Consider the following 17,218-nt stretch of genomic DNA (forward strand, 5'->3'; position numbering starts at 1 on the left):
GGCCATAGTTTGGGCACCCCTGACTTAACGGCATGGAGATGACAGCTGGTGGCACGATCCCTCTGCCTTGTTAGTTGACTACTTCAAAACCAAAATGCACAGCCTTGGAGACTTTGCATTTGTTTTTATTGTATCTAAAAAGCATTTGCATAGTGACACGCAAAAGGCGCCTTGGTCACGGTTGCTATGGTGGGAGCGTGCGGTTACCAGGGCCGAAAATCGATTGAATCCCCGAGGGCCGCGCTCATATCTTTGACAGTTCACCTATTGTTATGCGGATTCCGCGTCACCACCGATTTCAACGGAAGCAATGAAAAGGTTTCACTTGGTGTCCTCATGAAGTTTTGACCCGGATGAAAATTGCCCGCTTATGCTTTTGGTCAAGCGTGGACCTCTACCGGATACCTACGAGTAGATGACAGACACTTGTATTACTGGAACGCTCGTTTTTTTCCATGTGCTATTGTCCGATGATTTTGGCTCGCCGATTCGGAACAATAAAAACCCTATGGACTCTCAGATAATCGCTGTAATCTCAAAAGGATACATTATTGTTGCCAAAATTTGGATCGACTTCATTTGCAATTCATTGTCACAGCATTGCCAAGAATTGAGTTGATGACTTTTATTTAATAAACCAAGTCATGCCTGTTTTTTCCCCTTTTTCCTTTTCTTAGGTATCTGCTAGCTCCCGCGTTACATAAGCCATGCTTCTGAGTTCAGTGAAAGATTCTAAATTAGTGGTGACAAACTAGAGGCTCGGGGGCTAGATCTGGACCATCACGTCATTCGACGTGCCCGTAAACGCAAAGCTCCCACAATGCTTGCTAGAACATGTAGCAACATTTCTAATGAAGTTCAAATAATTTCAAATAATTAATATCGAAAGACTGCAAGTGTTTTGCTGTTACCAACCGGTTAAAGGCTTTGTCATTGCAATAAAATAAGAATTGTCTTTTTTTTTTTTTTCCCCTGGCACTTTGATGCACTAGGTTATTTTTTCCGTTTTAGACTAAGCTGTAACCCATATAAACGCTGTAAAAAATAATTAGCAGTTAAAAGTTGATTTGTATTGCCCCTTTAAACACAGCCCTGTTGCTGTTTTCAAGCGTCTCAACAAATTACTAGTGACGATTCTTTCATGGTTTTGTTATTAGTGGCAAGAATTGAGTTTGATATCCCACCCGTCTACATAGAAACACGGCTCCAATACGGTGAGGTCAGTAAATCAAAAAAAAAAAAAAACCCTAGCAGCGTTGCAGCAATATGCATGCAAAGTAACCAACCTGTGGCATGTATTCACAAACATGTTGCTGGCGTGGCCATGGAGAAGCATTAGCCAGAGCCAAGGTGGTTTCCACATTGAGCGACTTGGCTTGTGAGCACAGACACGCAAGCGAAGCAGCCCTTCGGCAGTGGGATGGATCCTGACTACTAAAAAGGAGGCGGAGGGAGAGAGACGTACCGTCTCTGCGAGAGAGAAAGAGAGAGAGCGATAAAAGGGGGCTGGGGGCGCTGTCGGTGGCGGCGGCGGCGAGGAAGCCAATATAAATCTGTATGTTCGCAGGAGTAGAGCCGGAGGTCTTCAGAAGGGCTTTAGCGACTACACCGGCTGGCCACGGATGCTCGGGAACCATCATGTGGCGGTCTTGCCGGTAGCTAAAGGATTTGTGTGTGTCGGAAGTGGAACCCGCGTGGAAGCTGGGCTGTTTGGAGGTTTGGGACCCCCTCCTCGTCAACGTCTCCACTTTTATTCTCGTGAGCGAAACAAGAAGACAGAACCTGAGTGACAAGAGGAGGTCCTGAGCCCCTTTCTCTGCTTCTTCACCATTCTTCACCAAATTGCATTCCCATCATCACAGCAATGTGGAGGAATCCCCGCTCGCTCGCGGGAGGAAGGGTCCCGTTGACTGCTGAGGCTTAGCGCCTCTCGCCAAGCGCAAGCCCTTTTCATTGCAGTCCCCCCACCCACTCCGCCTCATCTGGCGCCTGATTCTTTACGTTCTTCGCGTCCTGCTCTTTTGTATCCTTCTGCTCTATTCAGCTCACAAAAAGAGGCAGGAGGCACGGCTTTTGTCTCCAAGCGAGCATCCATGGGTCCTCTGGCGTGACAAAGGGCGAGCGAACGGGGAGTCGCACGTGCGCTTTCGCATCCGAGCCGATCGGCAAAACCGCCATGAAAAGCAAGAGTCCATAGCCGTACTCATGTAGCTCTTTCCGGAGATCTTTGGTGTTGCGGTTGACCGCGGCGGCGCCGCTGTTGCTAAGCAAAGTCTTCGGGCCCCAAGTTACTGGAGCATCACCCCGCAGTCATGAAAGGAAGCTCAGAGGAAAGCGTGGAAAGCGGCAGGCCGTCCAACCTGCAAGCCTTCGCCAACATCTCAACGCTTCACGGCATGAGTCACATCTTCTCCTACGGACACATGACCTTCCGTCGCCTGCTGTGGACCTTGTCCTTCCTGGGCTCGCTCTGCCTGCTTCTGTTGGTGTGCGTGGACCGCGTCTCCTACTATCTGGAGTACCCTCACGTCACCAAGTTGGACGAGGTGGCGGCCACCAACCTCACCTTTCCCGCCATCACCTTCTGCAACCTCAACGAGTTCCGCTTCTCCAAAATCACCCGCAACGACCTCTACCACGTGGGCGAGCTTCTGGCCCTCCTCAATAACAACTACCAAATAGCCAACCCGCATTTGGCCGAGCCGGAGGTCCTGGCCGCCCTGAAGGAGAAGGCCAACTTCAACAACTTTAAGCCCAAACTCTTCAACATGACCGATTTCTATAACCGCACGGGGCATGACATCGGCGATATGTTGCTGCAGTGCACCTTTCGCGGCGAGGATTGTCACTCGCTAAACTTCACCACGGTGAGTCGCGCTTCGGCCATCGCTCGGTGTCTTTTCTGTGGCTTCCAGCTCAGGCCTGTTTTCCGTGTTTTCAATCCGGGTTGTTGCTGATGACCTGATCATTTGAATAAGGTGTCTCTGCCGAGAGGAAAAACAAATCTAGAAACTGGATCGTGGATCTGGAGGACCGGACTTGGCCACCCCTGTGCTGTTGCTTTCGGGTCAATGAAGTTCTCACAGTTGAAATGAAAACTTTCCCCTTTTCCTGTTGTTGTAGAATTCAGGCGAAATCAGTCAAATAGTCTGGAAAAAAAACGGCCCTTTTGGGTTCTTATTTGACGCTTCAAAAACACTTAACGGAGCAGTTTGAGGGTCTGTAAGAGTGTACAGGGACATGAGAAGAAAAGTTCTAACGACTAGTGGAGGGAGTCAAATACAAAATGATATACGTCTGTGTTTCTGAACTCGCTTATCGGTCAATGTCGTCTCATTCTAGCTTCACCGAGTATTCTCATGTACATTATATGGAATCTTCTTTGTTCAAACAAAACAGGTGGTCGCTGAACAACAAAAAGTTATGCTGAATACTTTTTGATTACTTATTACTTGCATCAGTGGGGCAACCTGGAATTAAGGGTGTATTCAAAAAACGGTTTGAAAAAGAAAATGGTGCAAGTGCATCAAATTGACTTTGTCTTTTATTGGAGATATATCCAAGAGGAAACTGGCATGGTGCTGACAAATTCTCAAATCAGTGTAAAATGACAAAAACAACACACAAAACAATCATTGCCTGTGGCTGTAGTCAAGTCCACATTTGATCTAATCCGAGTCAAGTTCAAGTCATGAAGGTCCAAACCAAGTATGTGTCCACTAGAGTTAGAATTCATTAGAGGTATTACTTGGATGATTCCCCTTGGCTTGATACATTTAAGAATTTCTCAAGGCAAATAGTAGTTACTTGGAAGTGAAAGTTTATCTTGCGGTGGTTTGTTACGGGGCAGAAAAAAAAACAAGTTTGCTGAGAAAGATTTGGGTTGCTGTTGCTTTGAAAACACCTTGTGCACTTGTTTTCACTTGCAAATTGTAGGGGAAAGCTCTATGAGGGAAGTTCTTGACTAAATTCAGCTTGCATGATTTTAGTTCATGAAAAATGATTACTCAAAGTAACATCTGATAAATCTTTTCATTGAAATTTAAAGCCCATTTTTCCATGATCTTAGTGGTAGAAAACACTATTGGAGCACGGAATTCAATGACATTCAAGAGGTCATTATTTGATAAAAAAAAAAAAAAAAAAGTTGATTTTTCTTCTCCATGCTTCTTGAGTAATTTTTCTTTATTAAACTATTGAAATCTACTGGAGAAAAAATATATTTGCTCAGAGTTTCTGGATGGCAAAGCTGTACATTTTTATTTATTTTGAAGAAAAACGGCCATTCAAATGATTTTGAGTGCTGCGATTTTACTTTGGCACTCTGCTGAAGTGTAGCCGTCATCTAGTTGCGAATTGAAGCCGCGTTCATGGTGATCATCCATCATGATGACACCTCGCAGTCGCGCATTTCAATCGGACCCAGCCGGAATTCAAATTGGGCGAGGGGCAAAATGAAACGTTTTGCCGAGCGATTTCCCCACCCTTCAATCTCATTCATTGACAAGCTTCCGCCGTGGATGACAACACCGCATAGGCCGTATCTTTATTTACACGTCAGACATGTTGTTTTCTCTCCTTTCATGCGTTTTGTGTGGCGCCGGTCCTCATGAGGCCAGTGGGTGAGCCGACTTTGGCCGGGAGGCGGAGCCGGGACGCCAACCGCTCCCCAATTCATTTGCAGAGCGCTCTTCCAACCGCATCATTATCATTCTTGGAAGTAGACCAATAGGATGGAGAGTTAGCGAAAGAAGAATTCCAATTATTCAACTATCCCCACAGAGCCAAGAGGAAAAGATTTACAATGCAAACGACTGGGAGTGATGAGCTTTGACCTTGAAGAAATGAAGGAAGAATTCCATTAAGTCCGCGAGACCATGCCAAGCCTTCCAAGCGATGCGCTTTTTTTTTTCCAGGCGTTGCGATTTGCTGACACGCGCCTCTCACGCCAGCAAAATATTGTTGATCCTCGTCAATATTTTTTTACGCGGCGAATCGTAAAAAATGAAAGCCTATCAAACATTTTTGTGCTGGCATACGCGGTACTTTTTCATTTGCCTCCAAGGTGAGATTACTTTTTGAATGGGTGCATTTATTACCAAGAAAAAAAAAAAAGAAGCACACTTTTATTTTATTTCCCAGTCAAAAGTGAGACCCTGCAAATGTGCTATTGTAACATGGCAGAAAGCGTTTCGTCAAAAGGAAACATTTCGTCTTGAATTGGTTAGGGTTAGACATTAGGAGTTTTTCAAGGTTTTATTTGACATGTTTTTCACCCCGAACTAGGTGATGTGTTGAATTTTTCTGATATATTCATTTATTTTTCATTTTGTAGCATTCGGACATTTTCAAGATATGGTCTTCAATCTCACATCTAAAATGGGGCATTAACGCCATCTACTGGTGATTGTGCATCAGTAAAGTTGTTTCCAAGCTTGGCATTTAGCTTCTAGGGCTTTAGTCTGGTCCACCTACAGTATATAAATGATTTTCAGTTATGATTTTTTTTTGCCCACAACCACTTAAAATATTAAAATTGTAAAATCACAAATTGTATAATCGTAAATTGTATAATCATACCTAAAATCGTATCCTTTTGAACATTTAATAAATGAAAAAAGCCTTTTGAATCCACTTTCAGAAAATATTAACTTTGCTTTTTACTGCATTTATATAGGTTACAGCTTGTCTGAATCTGAAAAAAGTGCACCAGTGCCTTAAATGAGGAAAAACATTAAAAAAAACCTCAATCCTTATTTAAATTTGAAACATTGTTGACCAACAGAACCATTTAATGCTGAAGAAAAATTGACGAATACATTCACACCAATTTCTTTGTTTTGAGGACTGACCTATATCAAGCCTTAAAGGTCCGAGGCACAAAAATCCAAGCCTCCTGTCTTTAATAAACCTGTAATCAAGCCAACATTGCAGAGTCCAATTGCAGAGTCAATGCCGACAAATCAAGTCCGGACTAGAGTACTACAGCCCTAGTTGCATCAAATGCTGTTGAAACACAAGTGCACTCAGTGGCAAAACTCATGCTTTCCATGGATGTTGCTGTCTGGCCGCCACGGCGGTAACGCTCATTGGCTACGGTCCAAATGTGGCCGCTTTCTCCTCACCGATTGGACCATCTCGCAAACTACAAGCATTCAATCTCTAGTTCTGCCATCCAAACTGTCCTTCAAGTTTTTCAATGCTGTCAGTTTGTTTACCTCCCTGCAGACAAACTGCTGTTCTATGAGCAAATGAATGAGGTGACATTGTAAATATGCTTTGAAAAAAGCCTGAAGGTTGACAAACGAAGCAGTTTGTCTCAAGTGCCAGAGTTGGGCAAGCTGTGTAATTATGCTGCTTGAGCTTTAGAATTTTTCCATTAGCAAACAAATTCAGGTGAATTCCTTTGTTGCGAGTTGAATGGTTATCATATAATGCAATACAACAATTCAACATTTCGATTTTTGGAACCGTCACACAAAAGTAAAGAGAATGCATGATAAAAACAAGTCATATTAAAATCATTTAAAGACCCAATCACAAGGTGACCAAAAAAATGATTAAGGTAAAACAAAACAAACATATAGATAGATTAATATATCCAATGCATTGAAACAACTTTTTTACATTAATGAGCAGAGGATTCTCCCACAAATCACTGAAAATTGCATATAATTGATTCAGAATTGGGAAAAAAATAACCAAAACCATTAAAAAATCTCCCCAAAATACTAATAACTATTAAAAATAAAGGAATGGATGGAAACATTCAATTGTATATGATACCGGCAAGTTTTAGAAATAAGAGCAGCACCATAGATTATTAGAATACCGCACCAACCCAACAGTAACACATTGTTACATTGTTACATTTACTCATGGAGCGTGCCCACTCTCTCCCTTTGTTTACCGGGAGATTGCCCCCTGGTGGCTTGTAATAGAAACTGCTAGACACACTATACTAAAGCCCAAGGGTTCAAAGTATGAGAAAAAAATAGTGGCTTATTGTCCGAATTTGATGGTACTTTGGATTTGAATCCATGGGATCAGTGCAATCATTGCTTTTAATACTTACTCACAATTATTGTTGTTTTGCTGTACACACGCAAAGTAATAATTTCAGCAATTATCCCTGTCATAATTTTAGTCATTACTTTTGGCCAGAGGGTGCATATTATTTTTGTGATCAACCACATCTTACTTCACAACAAAGCAAACATTAGTCCCACATCTATTATTAGTCATTACTTGGAAGTTAATATTCACAATGTGTTGTATCATATACAACTGAAATGTTCTTGACATTTTTTTTTCTGTTAATAGAATTGTGTTAGACGCTTGTCGTTTCTCTGGTGACACAAAACATGCCAATTATATATATATATATATATATATATATATAAATATATAAATAATCAGAATAAATCTGAATTTTCAGATTTAATACTAAGAAAAGTTCTTTACTATAACTTAGAACGCAGCACAAATAAATCACAGTGAAAGGTTAATGTAGTTAATGCTTTCAATGCATCAACACAATATGTTGTTTTTGATTTAAAAAGACTCCAAATGTTTTTGTGGGCGTCGTTGGGCACTTTTCCTCTTCTTGCTTGACTGCCTTTTCTATTCAAGTCCAGCAAGCCATGAGAAGGCGCAAATTAAAATGTCTCTTGGTAAATAGATTCAGATACGTTCAGAATATTTATTAATTTCCAAATCGTTTGGCCCAAAACTTGAGAACAAGCCGGTTCTTTTACATTTCAATGTCGATGACCTTTGGGACTTTGACTGCAGCATGACGAGAGCGCCACATCAATTGTCCGGATCCCCTGATTCATATTTCTTTTATGAATATTCCATGCTCATAATGTGAAGTCTCACCGCAGTGAGTTTCCTGCGCAGTATTAACATCTTGCCTTATTTTCCATCTCCGGCGCTTCTGTGATGAGGGTACCTGAAGGCACCTCGGGGAGTACGTCAGATTTGAAAAGGGGATTCTACAGCAAACCTGCTTTCATGCTCTGCGATGTCGTGACGTGAGCGTTTTTCTTCTCAAATTAAGAACAAATGAATTGGAACATGAAAGGATTTATTGCTAAATTATTGTCTTTGCAAAACGTTGTATGCTTTAAGTTTTACACCTGAAATGGCCAAGTCCGGTCCTAGATTGCAGGAATCCAGGCTTGGCTGGCGACCGGCTCAGGGTGTTCCGATCCGACTTGCGAACCGCCAATCTGCTCTTGCGACAGATCTCTCATGCAACACGACCACCCGCCACGCAGCACAGCTCATTAGTTTTAGCGGGAATTTATTCCATTCTATTCCATGCATGTGGAAAAGGCATGCTGAGCTGATGCTCTTTTAAAAAAAAATAAATAAATAATAATTTCATAGTTTCCTGTGTATTCAAGAACTTCATGTACGCTGCGGTGGAAGGCTTTTTTCGGTGCTGCTTTTGCAGACCCGGCTAAGGCTTTGAATGAAGATGACTCTCCACATCGATTTGACGCAGAGTACATCAAATGAAACAAATCTCTCATCCTGTCTATCGCATAGCGCCTCTTTCAACCCACGCTGACCTTTTTACAATTACACGCCGACAAGACGAACCGGTTTGAACCGGAGCCGTTTACCGATATTGATTTTCGTCTTTTTCAAACGTATTATCAATCAATCAATCAATCAATCAAATTTTATTTATATAGCCCTAAATCACCGAAGTCTCAAAGGGCTTCACAGAATGAAAAGAGGTCATACAGAGACATCTTTTCAATGTAAGGTACACAACAGCATCCCCTGTCAAAGCTCCCAGAAGGGGAAGGAAAAACTCAAAAACCCCAATTTGGGGAAAATCAGAAACCTCCAGAAGGGACCACAGGTGGGAGGAGCCCCCTTCCAGGCCCACAGGTTGAAGTGGATGCTGCATGTACCGAACACAGAAACAATATAAATTACAGAAAACATATTGTGCTATATAGTGCAGTGATGTCTTGACAGCAGGCAAAGCCATTGGGCAGGAACCATCCCGCATTCCAGCCAGGTGGACCGCAGACGGCTAGACTCCTAACCCGTGATGGTCGACCAGCGCAGGACCCAATGGAGGCGGTCAAGTCAACCCTCACCATCTAGCTAGCCCCCTCTCCCGGCCGGAAGAGGGGGGCAGGAAAAAAGAAGAAGGCTGCAGACAGGCTAATTTAACTAAATGCTTTTGAGTATAGATGTGTTTTTAGTCGGGATTTAAAGATTTCTACCGAGGTGGCTGCGCGAACTTCCATAGGTAGGGCATTCCATAGTACTGGCGCGCGAATGGAAAATGCCCTTGATCCCGCAGACTTCTTTTTAGCCCGTGGGGTCGATAGCAAACCGGCATTTTGCGATCGAAGTTGTCGGGACGGAACATAAGGTGATACTAAGTCGACGAGATAGGAAGGAGCTAAACCGTGCAAAATTTTATAAGTAATTAACAACACCTTAAAATCACATCTCACGTGTATTGGAAGCCAATGCAGGTCAGCTAGAATCGGAGTAATATGATCAAACTTTCTCGTCCTTGTCAATAGTCTCGCCGCTGCATTCTGTACACACTGCAGGCTTTTAATGTGAGACATGGGAAGGCCAGAAAACAAAATGTTGCAATAGTCTAGGCGCGACGTAACAAATGCATGAATTAATGTTTCTGCATCGCTAAGAGAAAGAATAGGGCGAATTTTAGCTATATTGCGGAGGTGAAAAAACGCCGTTCTTGTCATGTTATTAATATGTGTTCGAAAGGAGAGAGTTGAGTCAAATATCACGCCGAGATTTTTTGCAGAACTACTTTGGGAAATAATACAGTTTTCTAGGTTCAGCGTGGTATTCTTAAGCAGGTGCTGATGATGAGCAGGGCCAATAAATAACATCTCAGTTTTATTAGGGTTGAGAAGCAGAAAATTGGAAGACATCCATTGTTTAATCTCGGCGAGGCAAGCCTCCAGTTTACTGCACTTGCACGGATCCGTTATTTCTAAGGGCATATAGAGTTGGGTATCATCAGCATAGCAATGAAAACTAATAGCATGTTTACGTATAATATCGCCGAGAGGAATCATGTAGATGTTGAACAGTAAGGGGCCAAGTACTGACCCCTGCGGGACACCACATGAGACGGAGAAAGACTCAGAGATCGCGTCGCCATAAGAGACACTATGCGTCCTTCCCAGGATGTAAGATCTGAACCAAGAAAGTGCTGATCCCGAGATACCAACACATGATCTAAGACGTTCTATAAGAATATGATGATCAATAGTGTCAAATGCGGCACTAAGATCAAGCAGTAATAATATTGATGAGATGTTGGAATCCGAGGCTAAGAGAAGATCATTCGTCACTTTTACTAGGGCTGTCTCAGTTGAGTGGTTGGCCCTAAAACCTGACTGAAGGAGTTCAAATCTATTGTTGTCTATCATAAAATCACTAAGCTGTTGTGTTACAACTTTCTCGAGAATTTTGGCGATAAACGGAAGGTGTGACACTGGCCTATAGTTAGCGAGATCTTCAGGATCTAGGTGTGGTTTCTTAAGTAATGGTTGAATGACGGCCGTCTTAAAAGCTTCAGGTACAATGCCAGAGGAGAGTGACAGGTTGATAATATTCAAGACAGACGACCCCAAGATCGGGAACAGCTCTTTGACGAGTTTGCCTGGAAGCGGGTCGAGCATGCAGGACGTCGGCTTTGCTGCATTAACCAGTTGTGTAAGACACTCCAGGGATACTAAATCAAACTGGGACAGGGTAGCCAGACTTTCATGAACCTGATTGTCCGAACTAGCATCAACAATCACAGTTGAGGTGGTGAGCGGCGCTGCCTTTTTTATTTCTTCCCTTATTAGCTGAATCCGCTGAGTAAAGGATTGCATGAAATCGTGTGCTGAATGGAGGGAATTTTGATTAACCTGCTGCTGCTGTGTTAGCTGCGCTACCGTCTCAAATAAATACTTTGGGTTGTTTTTATTAAGACTAATCATTTTGGAAAAGTGATTAGTTTTTGCTAGCCTAAGAGCCTCTTTATATTTCAGCAAGCTATCGCACCAGGCCTGACGGAAAACCTCAAGTTTAGTTGTTCGCCATTTACGCTCAAGTTGTCTACTTAACAGTTTACACGTACGCGTTTCCTCCGTAAACCACGGAGTGCGCCGCTTCGGACGAGTTTTAAGTTTCAGCGGCGCAATAGAGTTTAGGGAATTTAGAAGAACCGAATTAAAATCATTCGCGAGCTTATCGACTGAGCCAGTGAAGGACGGAAAGGCAGCTGTTGCGGAAGGCAGTAATTCAGAAAGTGCAGCAGTCGTTGAAGAATTAATATCACGGCTCTTAAAGCCTTGGTTGTGGACAACAAGACCACACTGAGCTAGGACTTCAAATGTTATAAGATAATGATCAGACATAACGTTAGTATGTGGCAGAATTATGACGTTTGAGGCAGTTAGGCCACGGGTTAGCACTAAGTCTAAGATATTACCATTCCGGTGTGTTGCTGCTTTTATTATTTGTGTAAAACCAAATGCATCGACTATTGCTTGAAAAGCTACAGTAAGTGGCTCTGATGGGGAGTTCATATGAATATTGAAGTCACCCATAATTAATATATTATCTGTGTGAGTTATTAAGTCAGCCATAAGTTCAGGGAATTCATCTAAGAATCCAGAGTATGGGCCAGGAGGACGGTAAATAACTACCACATAAAATGGTGGTGAGGAGCTCGATCGCATAACGAGAGCCTCAAATGTCTTGAAAGTGTGACTCGTGCTCGTGCTAAGCCTAAGATCAGATTCCGAAATTAGGGCGACACCCCCCCCTTTTTTACAAGGACGGGCAACATGTGAGCCCACAAAGTTTGCGGGTGAGGCCTCATTTAATGGTAAGAATTCATTTGGTTTTAGCCAGGTTTCGCAGAGACCAAGCACGTTAAGATTTTGATCTGTAATAAGATCATTTACAAGAAGGGCTTTTGAAGCGAGTGACCTAATATTTATGAAGCCAAATTTAAACTGGGACATTTTTCCCGGACTATTCTGAGTCCTCGTGTTGGTAGTACTAATACCAACAAGATTTTTATGGCTGGGGCTTGCTCTATATTTTGAGTAATTAAAACCTCGTCGCGATGTTAGTAAAGTAGGAATTCGATTGTCGACGACTACAGCGCGCATATTGATATTAATATTTCGCCTAGGCACTTTGTCACTAGTCTTACTGATTAAAGAGGCAGGGCTGTTTTCCTTAATCAACACCACCTCAGCAGAAATCTTATCATTGGGGCATTCAGCATTAGGTATTGAAACAGTGTGTGGATTGCAGTGACCTAGACTAAGTATGCTATGTGTGTTGTAACAGTCCAGCCTAGTGCCGGTTAACTCTAGCCTTAACGACTCCACACCCGTTCTAGCAGGCTCGCTACTCGCCTGCGACCCGACATGCTCTAATGTGGGAAGTCATGGAAGGCTCAAACAGTAATCTATGTTTCTAGAAAGAGTGACAGCGCCTTTCCAGTTAGGGTGAAGGCCATCTGTCCTCAGCAGGTCGGGCCGGCCCCAGAAAGAGGGCCAATTATCTACAAACTGGAAACCCTGCTCTTTACAGAAACCAGCCATCCACCGGTTAAGCGAGAATAATCTGCTAAACCTCTCATCATTGCCTCTCGCAGGCAGAGGGCCAGAGACAATAACTCGATGCCGACTCATCTTTCTAGCGAGATTACAAGTCCTAGCTATGTTCTTCTTTGTAATCTCAGACTGCCTCATTCTAGTATCGTTGGAGCCGACGTGTATCACTATGTCCGAGTAGCTAGTGTTGTTTGCACTAGTCTGGTGTCTAGCCCTCTTGCGTGTCAGCTCCCTAAGGTTAGCTTCAATGTCGGGTGCTCTGGCCCCAGGAATACACATTACGGTGGCTGGCTTTTTAAGCTTGATGTTACGGGTGATGGAGTCCCCTATAACTAATGTGCGGGAGCCAGTAGACTGAGGAGGAGTTTGCCTAGCGAGGGGGCTAAAGCGATTATGCGTCCGAACAGGCTCACCGCGGCTAGCAGGCTTCTTAGGGCTAATGCTAGCCGGACTAGCGGGTAGGCTACGACCCGCACTAGCCGACGCTAGCGGCATTGCGGGAGGGCTACGGCCCGCATTGTCATTATCAGACGTGTCCGTCTGATCTACGATTATCAGACTACCCTGCTCTAGCTGACGGACACGGCCCTCTAGGAGAGAAAGCCTCTCCATGAGAATAACACAGGTGTCGCAGGTGACAGAAGAGGTGGAGGTGCACGGAGCCATGCTTACCTTAGTACAGCCGAGCGAAATACTTACGCTAGCAGAGCTGCACGAGGACGAACGGAGCTAGGCGCTGTTCAGAGAAACGGCGAATCACTAGCTATCGAAGAATGGAAACAGTCCTCAAAAATGAAGGAAAAAGAAGAAAAACAACACCGAACACAGGTCCGACGGGTGGTGGTAAAAATAGAAAAATATAAAAGAAAAATATCGTTCGTCTCTCCAGCTAAGGCTAAAACAGCGACAGCAGCGACAACAGCAAAACACTCCCGATTGTCGATTGTCGCGGAAGCTTTTTGAATCCCCTCGCCATCCTTCATATCTCAAAGGACGAGGCAAGAAGACATGTTTTTTCTTTCTTTTAGATACCGATTGGCGCACAGTTAATTGTGTTATTTGCGCATCTTTGATCCTATCTCGCGGCGCCTAAACGGCAGACCTTTTCAATCGGCTTTATTGCATTGAAGTTGTAGCCGTTTTTCTTTTTTAACCTGTAAACAAAGAGCTATTTGTTGTCTTGAAGGCCCTCCCTGTGAGATGCGATCGGTAGCGCAGGCAGTGTTGGGCTCCCTTATGTTTCATTTTGTTCCTATTTGAAGTGTGGCTAGATTGAATATGTGCAGAAGAGGTAAAGGTTTCCATGTGAGTGCATGTCGCGCTTTCCCATGGTCCCTGGTTACTTGGCTAAAAGTCTGTTGCCATGGCATTTGTCTACCGTGGCCTGCCGTCGACGCCGATTTAGAATCGCTGCTTGCCCGGCGCTTGTTGCGGACGCATTGGAGCAGCCCTGGCTGCGCCGTGGCGCTCCATATGTCAGGCGTCCTTTACGTTCTCCGCCTGTTGCGGACCTCTTGTGCGAGCGGGTGCTTTTTTATACTGATTAGTGGAGAATGCAGTCTTTATTAGGCCTATTCCCAATGCTTCATCTTAAATCCAAATCTTTGGAATTGACAAAGTATCGGATGCCTCACCGCGATATAGGAACAGCTTTTGAAATCACAAATATGTCAAGCGTCTCTGTTGCAAATGTGTACACATATTTGCACCGAGAAAGTATAGAACCTCTGAAAACCCAACATTTGTTCAACTCAAAAAGTACCTTAATTACCTAAATTTAGGACTGACCTGTGTGTGGGACTCAGAATGAATTTTGGAGTAAAATTACATAGTTACAGTATTAAAACTGATTGTACCTCCTTGTTTCCTGTTTGGTCGGCGAGAGGCTCCTCTCGAGGTCGATATGCGCCCAAGCCTTGTAGCAGCGTCACGGTTTGCTATCCGCTCTGCTACGAGAAAGTCTTCTGGAAAGCTTCTGTAGTATTCCTGTGTATGAACAAGGATGGACTTGGACGGTGGTTCAGTCTGCTCGCTTCTTTTATTGAAAATGATGCCGTAACCACACCAGCTAACGAGCTGCTGTTAGCTGCAACTCAGGCACTGGCTGCTAACAGCCAACTCACTTCCACTCTCTAGCTCGTCTCATTACCGTAATTATTCTAAAAAGCATACAGCCGATATAAAAATGCGCTCCTGTACATCAAAACTAGGCTTATGTGGCTGATGTATGCAATCTTCCTCGAATGTCATCAACATAAATTATGTATCTTTGTTATTGTTAATAAGACGCACATATACTTTTGGCCTTTTTTGAAAAAAAAAAAACAACCAAAAAAACAAAACAAAACAAAAAAACAACTGAGTCTTATAGTTGGGAAATTACGGTATTACTTATGTGTTTAACCATTGATGTTTTCTTTGCTTCTTCTTGTTCTCCATTGCTACAGCCGTTGTGTATTGCCGAGAGGGCTTGTGTAGAATCTCGAGATCGGTCTCTGTGCCTTAGGGCCAAAACCCTGTAGTCCTACCCCTTCCCTTCATGGAAAACTGGGACACATCTTACGATATGGCAAGATGTGAGGGGTAGTCTATTGATTCAGCCTTAACTCCTTGGTGTCAATTTCGACCCGATTTAAGCCATTGATCTTGATACACCTAACAAAAAGTGTTTCACAATGGCACCATGCATTTATTCCTAAATGCTTTCAAATGGAATTCATATCTATGTATTTATATTGACAACAAAGGTTGCACCAGGTACTCCGATGACCATGGACATCCAAGGGTTATAGATAAGGTCTGTGCATCCCCACTAGTCTAAACACATCATTCTATTTATTTAATTTGTGGAATGCCACATAAGCAGGACAATTCACTTTTTTTTTTTTTAATCCATCAGCAACAAGTTATGAGATCACTATTGCTCAGGTAACATCCAAAGATGGCTCGGCTTGTGAATGACCAAACAGGTGAGCCCTGATTGGTCGTTTCTTGAGCCCTAAGCCACCGCGACGTCCTTTTCAGTCAACAGCAAGTTGCAAAATGGCCGCCCCCTCAGACGGATTAAGACGAGACTAGTGTAGGTGCATGGAACACTTCATTGTGACTTGACTTCAGCAGCAATATGTTTTCATTTGATTAGTCTTTGTTGTCTGTGTTGCAAGATCCGCTCGTTTTGGTGCTGCGTACACCCGAGACTTGTTATTGTTCTGCTACTGGAGGATATAAACTAATGGTTTCACTGGGGACTTACTTCCGCACATTTACAAATGTGACATCACCATTGTCACACACCTGTTTGCGGGCCTATTGAAACCTTGAGAGCCATGTATTGAGAGTCGTTATGAATATGGTCATACGTTTGCGCTCAATGTCTTTTCTGGTTTGAAAGCTAATTATGTATTGACTGCAACTATGAGCAGCGGCATGGCGGTGAGCTCCGCTTTCATGTGAGAGTTAGCATATGAATTCTTGCGTGGGATTTGTGGGTTGGATGAAAAAATCTGCGATAGGGGAGGTGCGAAGCGGCAAGGGATCACTGTATTGTATAGCAATTTGTTGTTCACTGACCACCTGTTTATATATATATATATATATATATATATATATATATATATATATATATATATAATTTCTTTCTCAGGAGCCACGCAATTCTGAGCACAGGTTAAACAATCTACCGCTTTGCATTTTAATGGCAGTAAAACACTGGTTTTTGGCCCCGTGACTGCTGCTGTTGGAGTAGTCTTAATCAGTGGCGAGCCTCGTGAGGACGAGTGGTCAGGATGATGGATGGACGCATGTTGCGTGGCTCACCGCTTGAGCTGCAAGATGCTGTGGCAGCTACACGGTGAGAGTAAATGAGCCATTTTAGTTCCTGGTTCGAAAGAGCCGTACCATAACTCACATTTAATAAGCAATTAAATCGCCGATGTGTCAAACGTAATTTATATGCGCTTATTACACTGTGAAAAGTACTTAAATATCATGTTACTGACACTTTAAGACTATGGTTTTCCAGACTTAATTAAATCCACAACAGTTTGCCATAGCCGTGTATACAGTATGAGAGTAAATACATAAACTTTGCCCGCGCCAAGTTCAAACCGAAGATCTAGGTGTTTTCTCGCCTCTGTTGTGTTGTAATGTTGTTAATCAAATTTTTTGCTACTGATGATAGCTAAAACTCTTTAGCATTGGCCTTGAGGGGTCAGTGGAGAGGCATTTTTTTATTTTATTTTTTTTGCCGAGCTGCAAGCGATAGCCAAGCACAATGACAAGCCTTGTTATCTGTAATTGCACTGACATTACGTGCGTAGTGTTGTTGGAATATTTTCCAGAGGGAGCGGTGAGTCATCTCTTTCGCATTTTGTCCAACTCGTACTTATCTCACCTGTGTGTGCGTGCGCAATCGACAGCGCAGTTTACTCATTCGTTTTGCTGAAATTCACCTATTATGCAGTGGAACATTCACACTTTTGCCCTTACAGCTCATCTCTTTTATTTGTTTCTGTTAATGACAGAGCTTGCAAAATGTCACGGGTAAAAAGAGTAATAACAGACTGTGATCGCACTAAAAC

At 43.2% G+C, this 17,218-nt stretch overlaps 1 protein-coding gene across 2 annotated transcripts in view; it reads left to right on the forward strand.

The window, feature by feature from the left end:
- The first annotated feature begins 1,525 nt into the window (after positions 1–1,525).
- The window catches only part of asic1c (acid-sensing (proton-gated) ion channel 1c), a 67,571-nt gene continuing 51,878 nt past the window's right edge, over positions 1,526–17,218 (forward strand). Inside the window, exon 1 of one of the 2 annotated variants that reach the window (XM_088428651.1) lies at positions 1,526–2,867. In XM_088428651.1, the coding sequence (XP_088284777.1) occupies positions 2,313–2,867 (555 nt within the window). In that variant the 5' untranslated portion in view covers positions 1,526–2,312. The remainder of the gene's footprint in view (positions 2,868–17,218) is intronic. The other variant, XM_088428650.1, reaches the window with a different exon arrangement.

This window comes from Hippichthys cyanospilos, chromosome 12 (assembly GCF_059441005.1).
Source record: "Hippichthys cyanospilos isolate Australia breed blue-spotted pipefish chromosome 12, RoL_Hcya_1.0, whole genome shotgun sequence".
Taxonomy (NCBI): domain Eukaryota; kingdom Metazoa; phylum Chordata; class Actinopteri; order Syngnathiformes; family Syngnathidae; genus Hippichthys; species Hippichthys cyanospilos.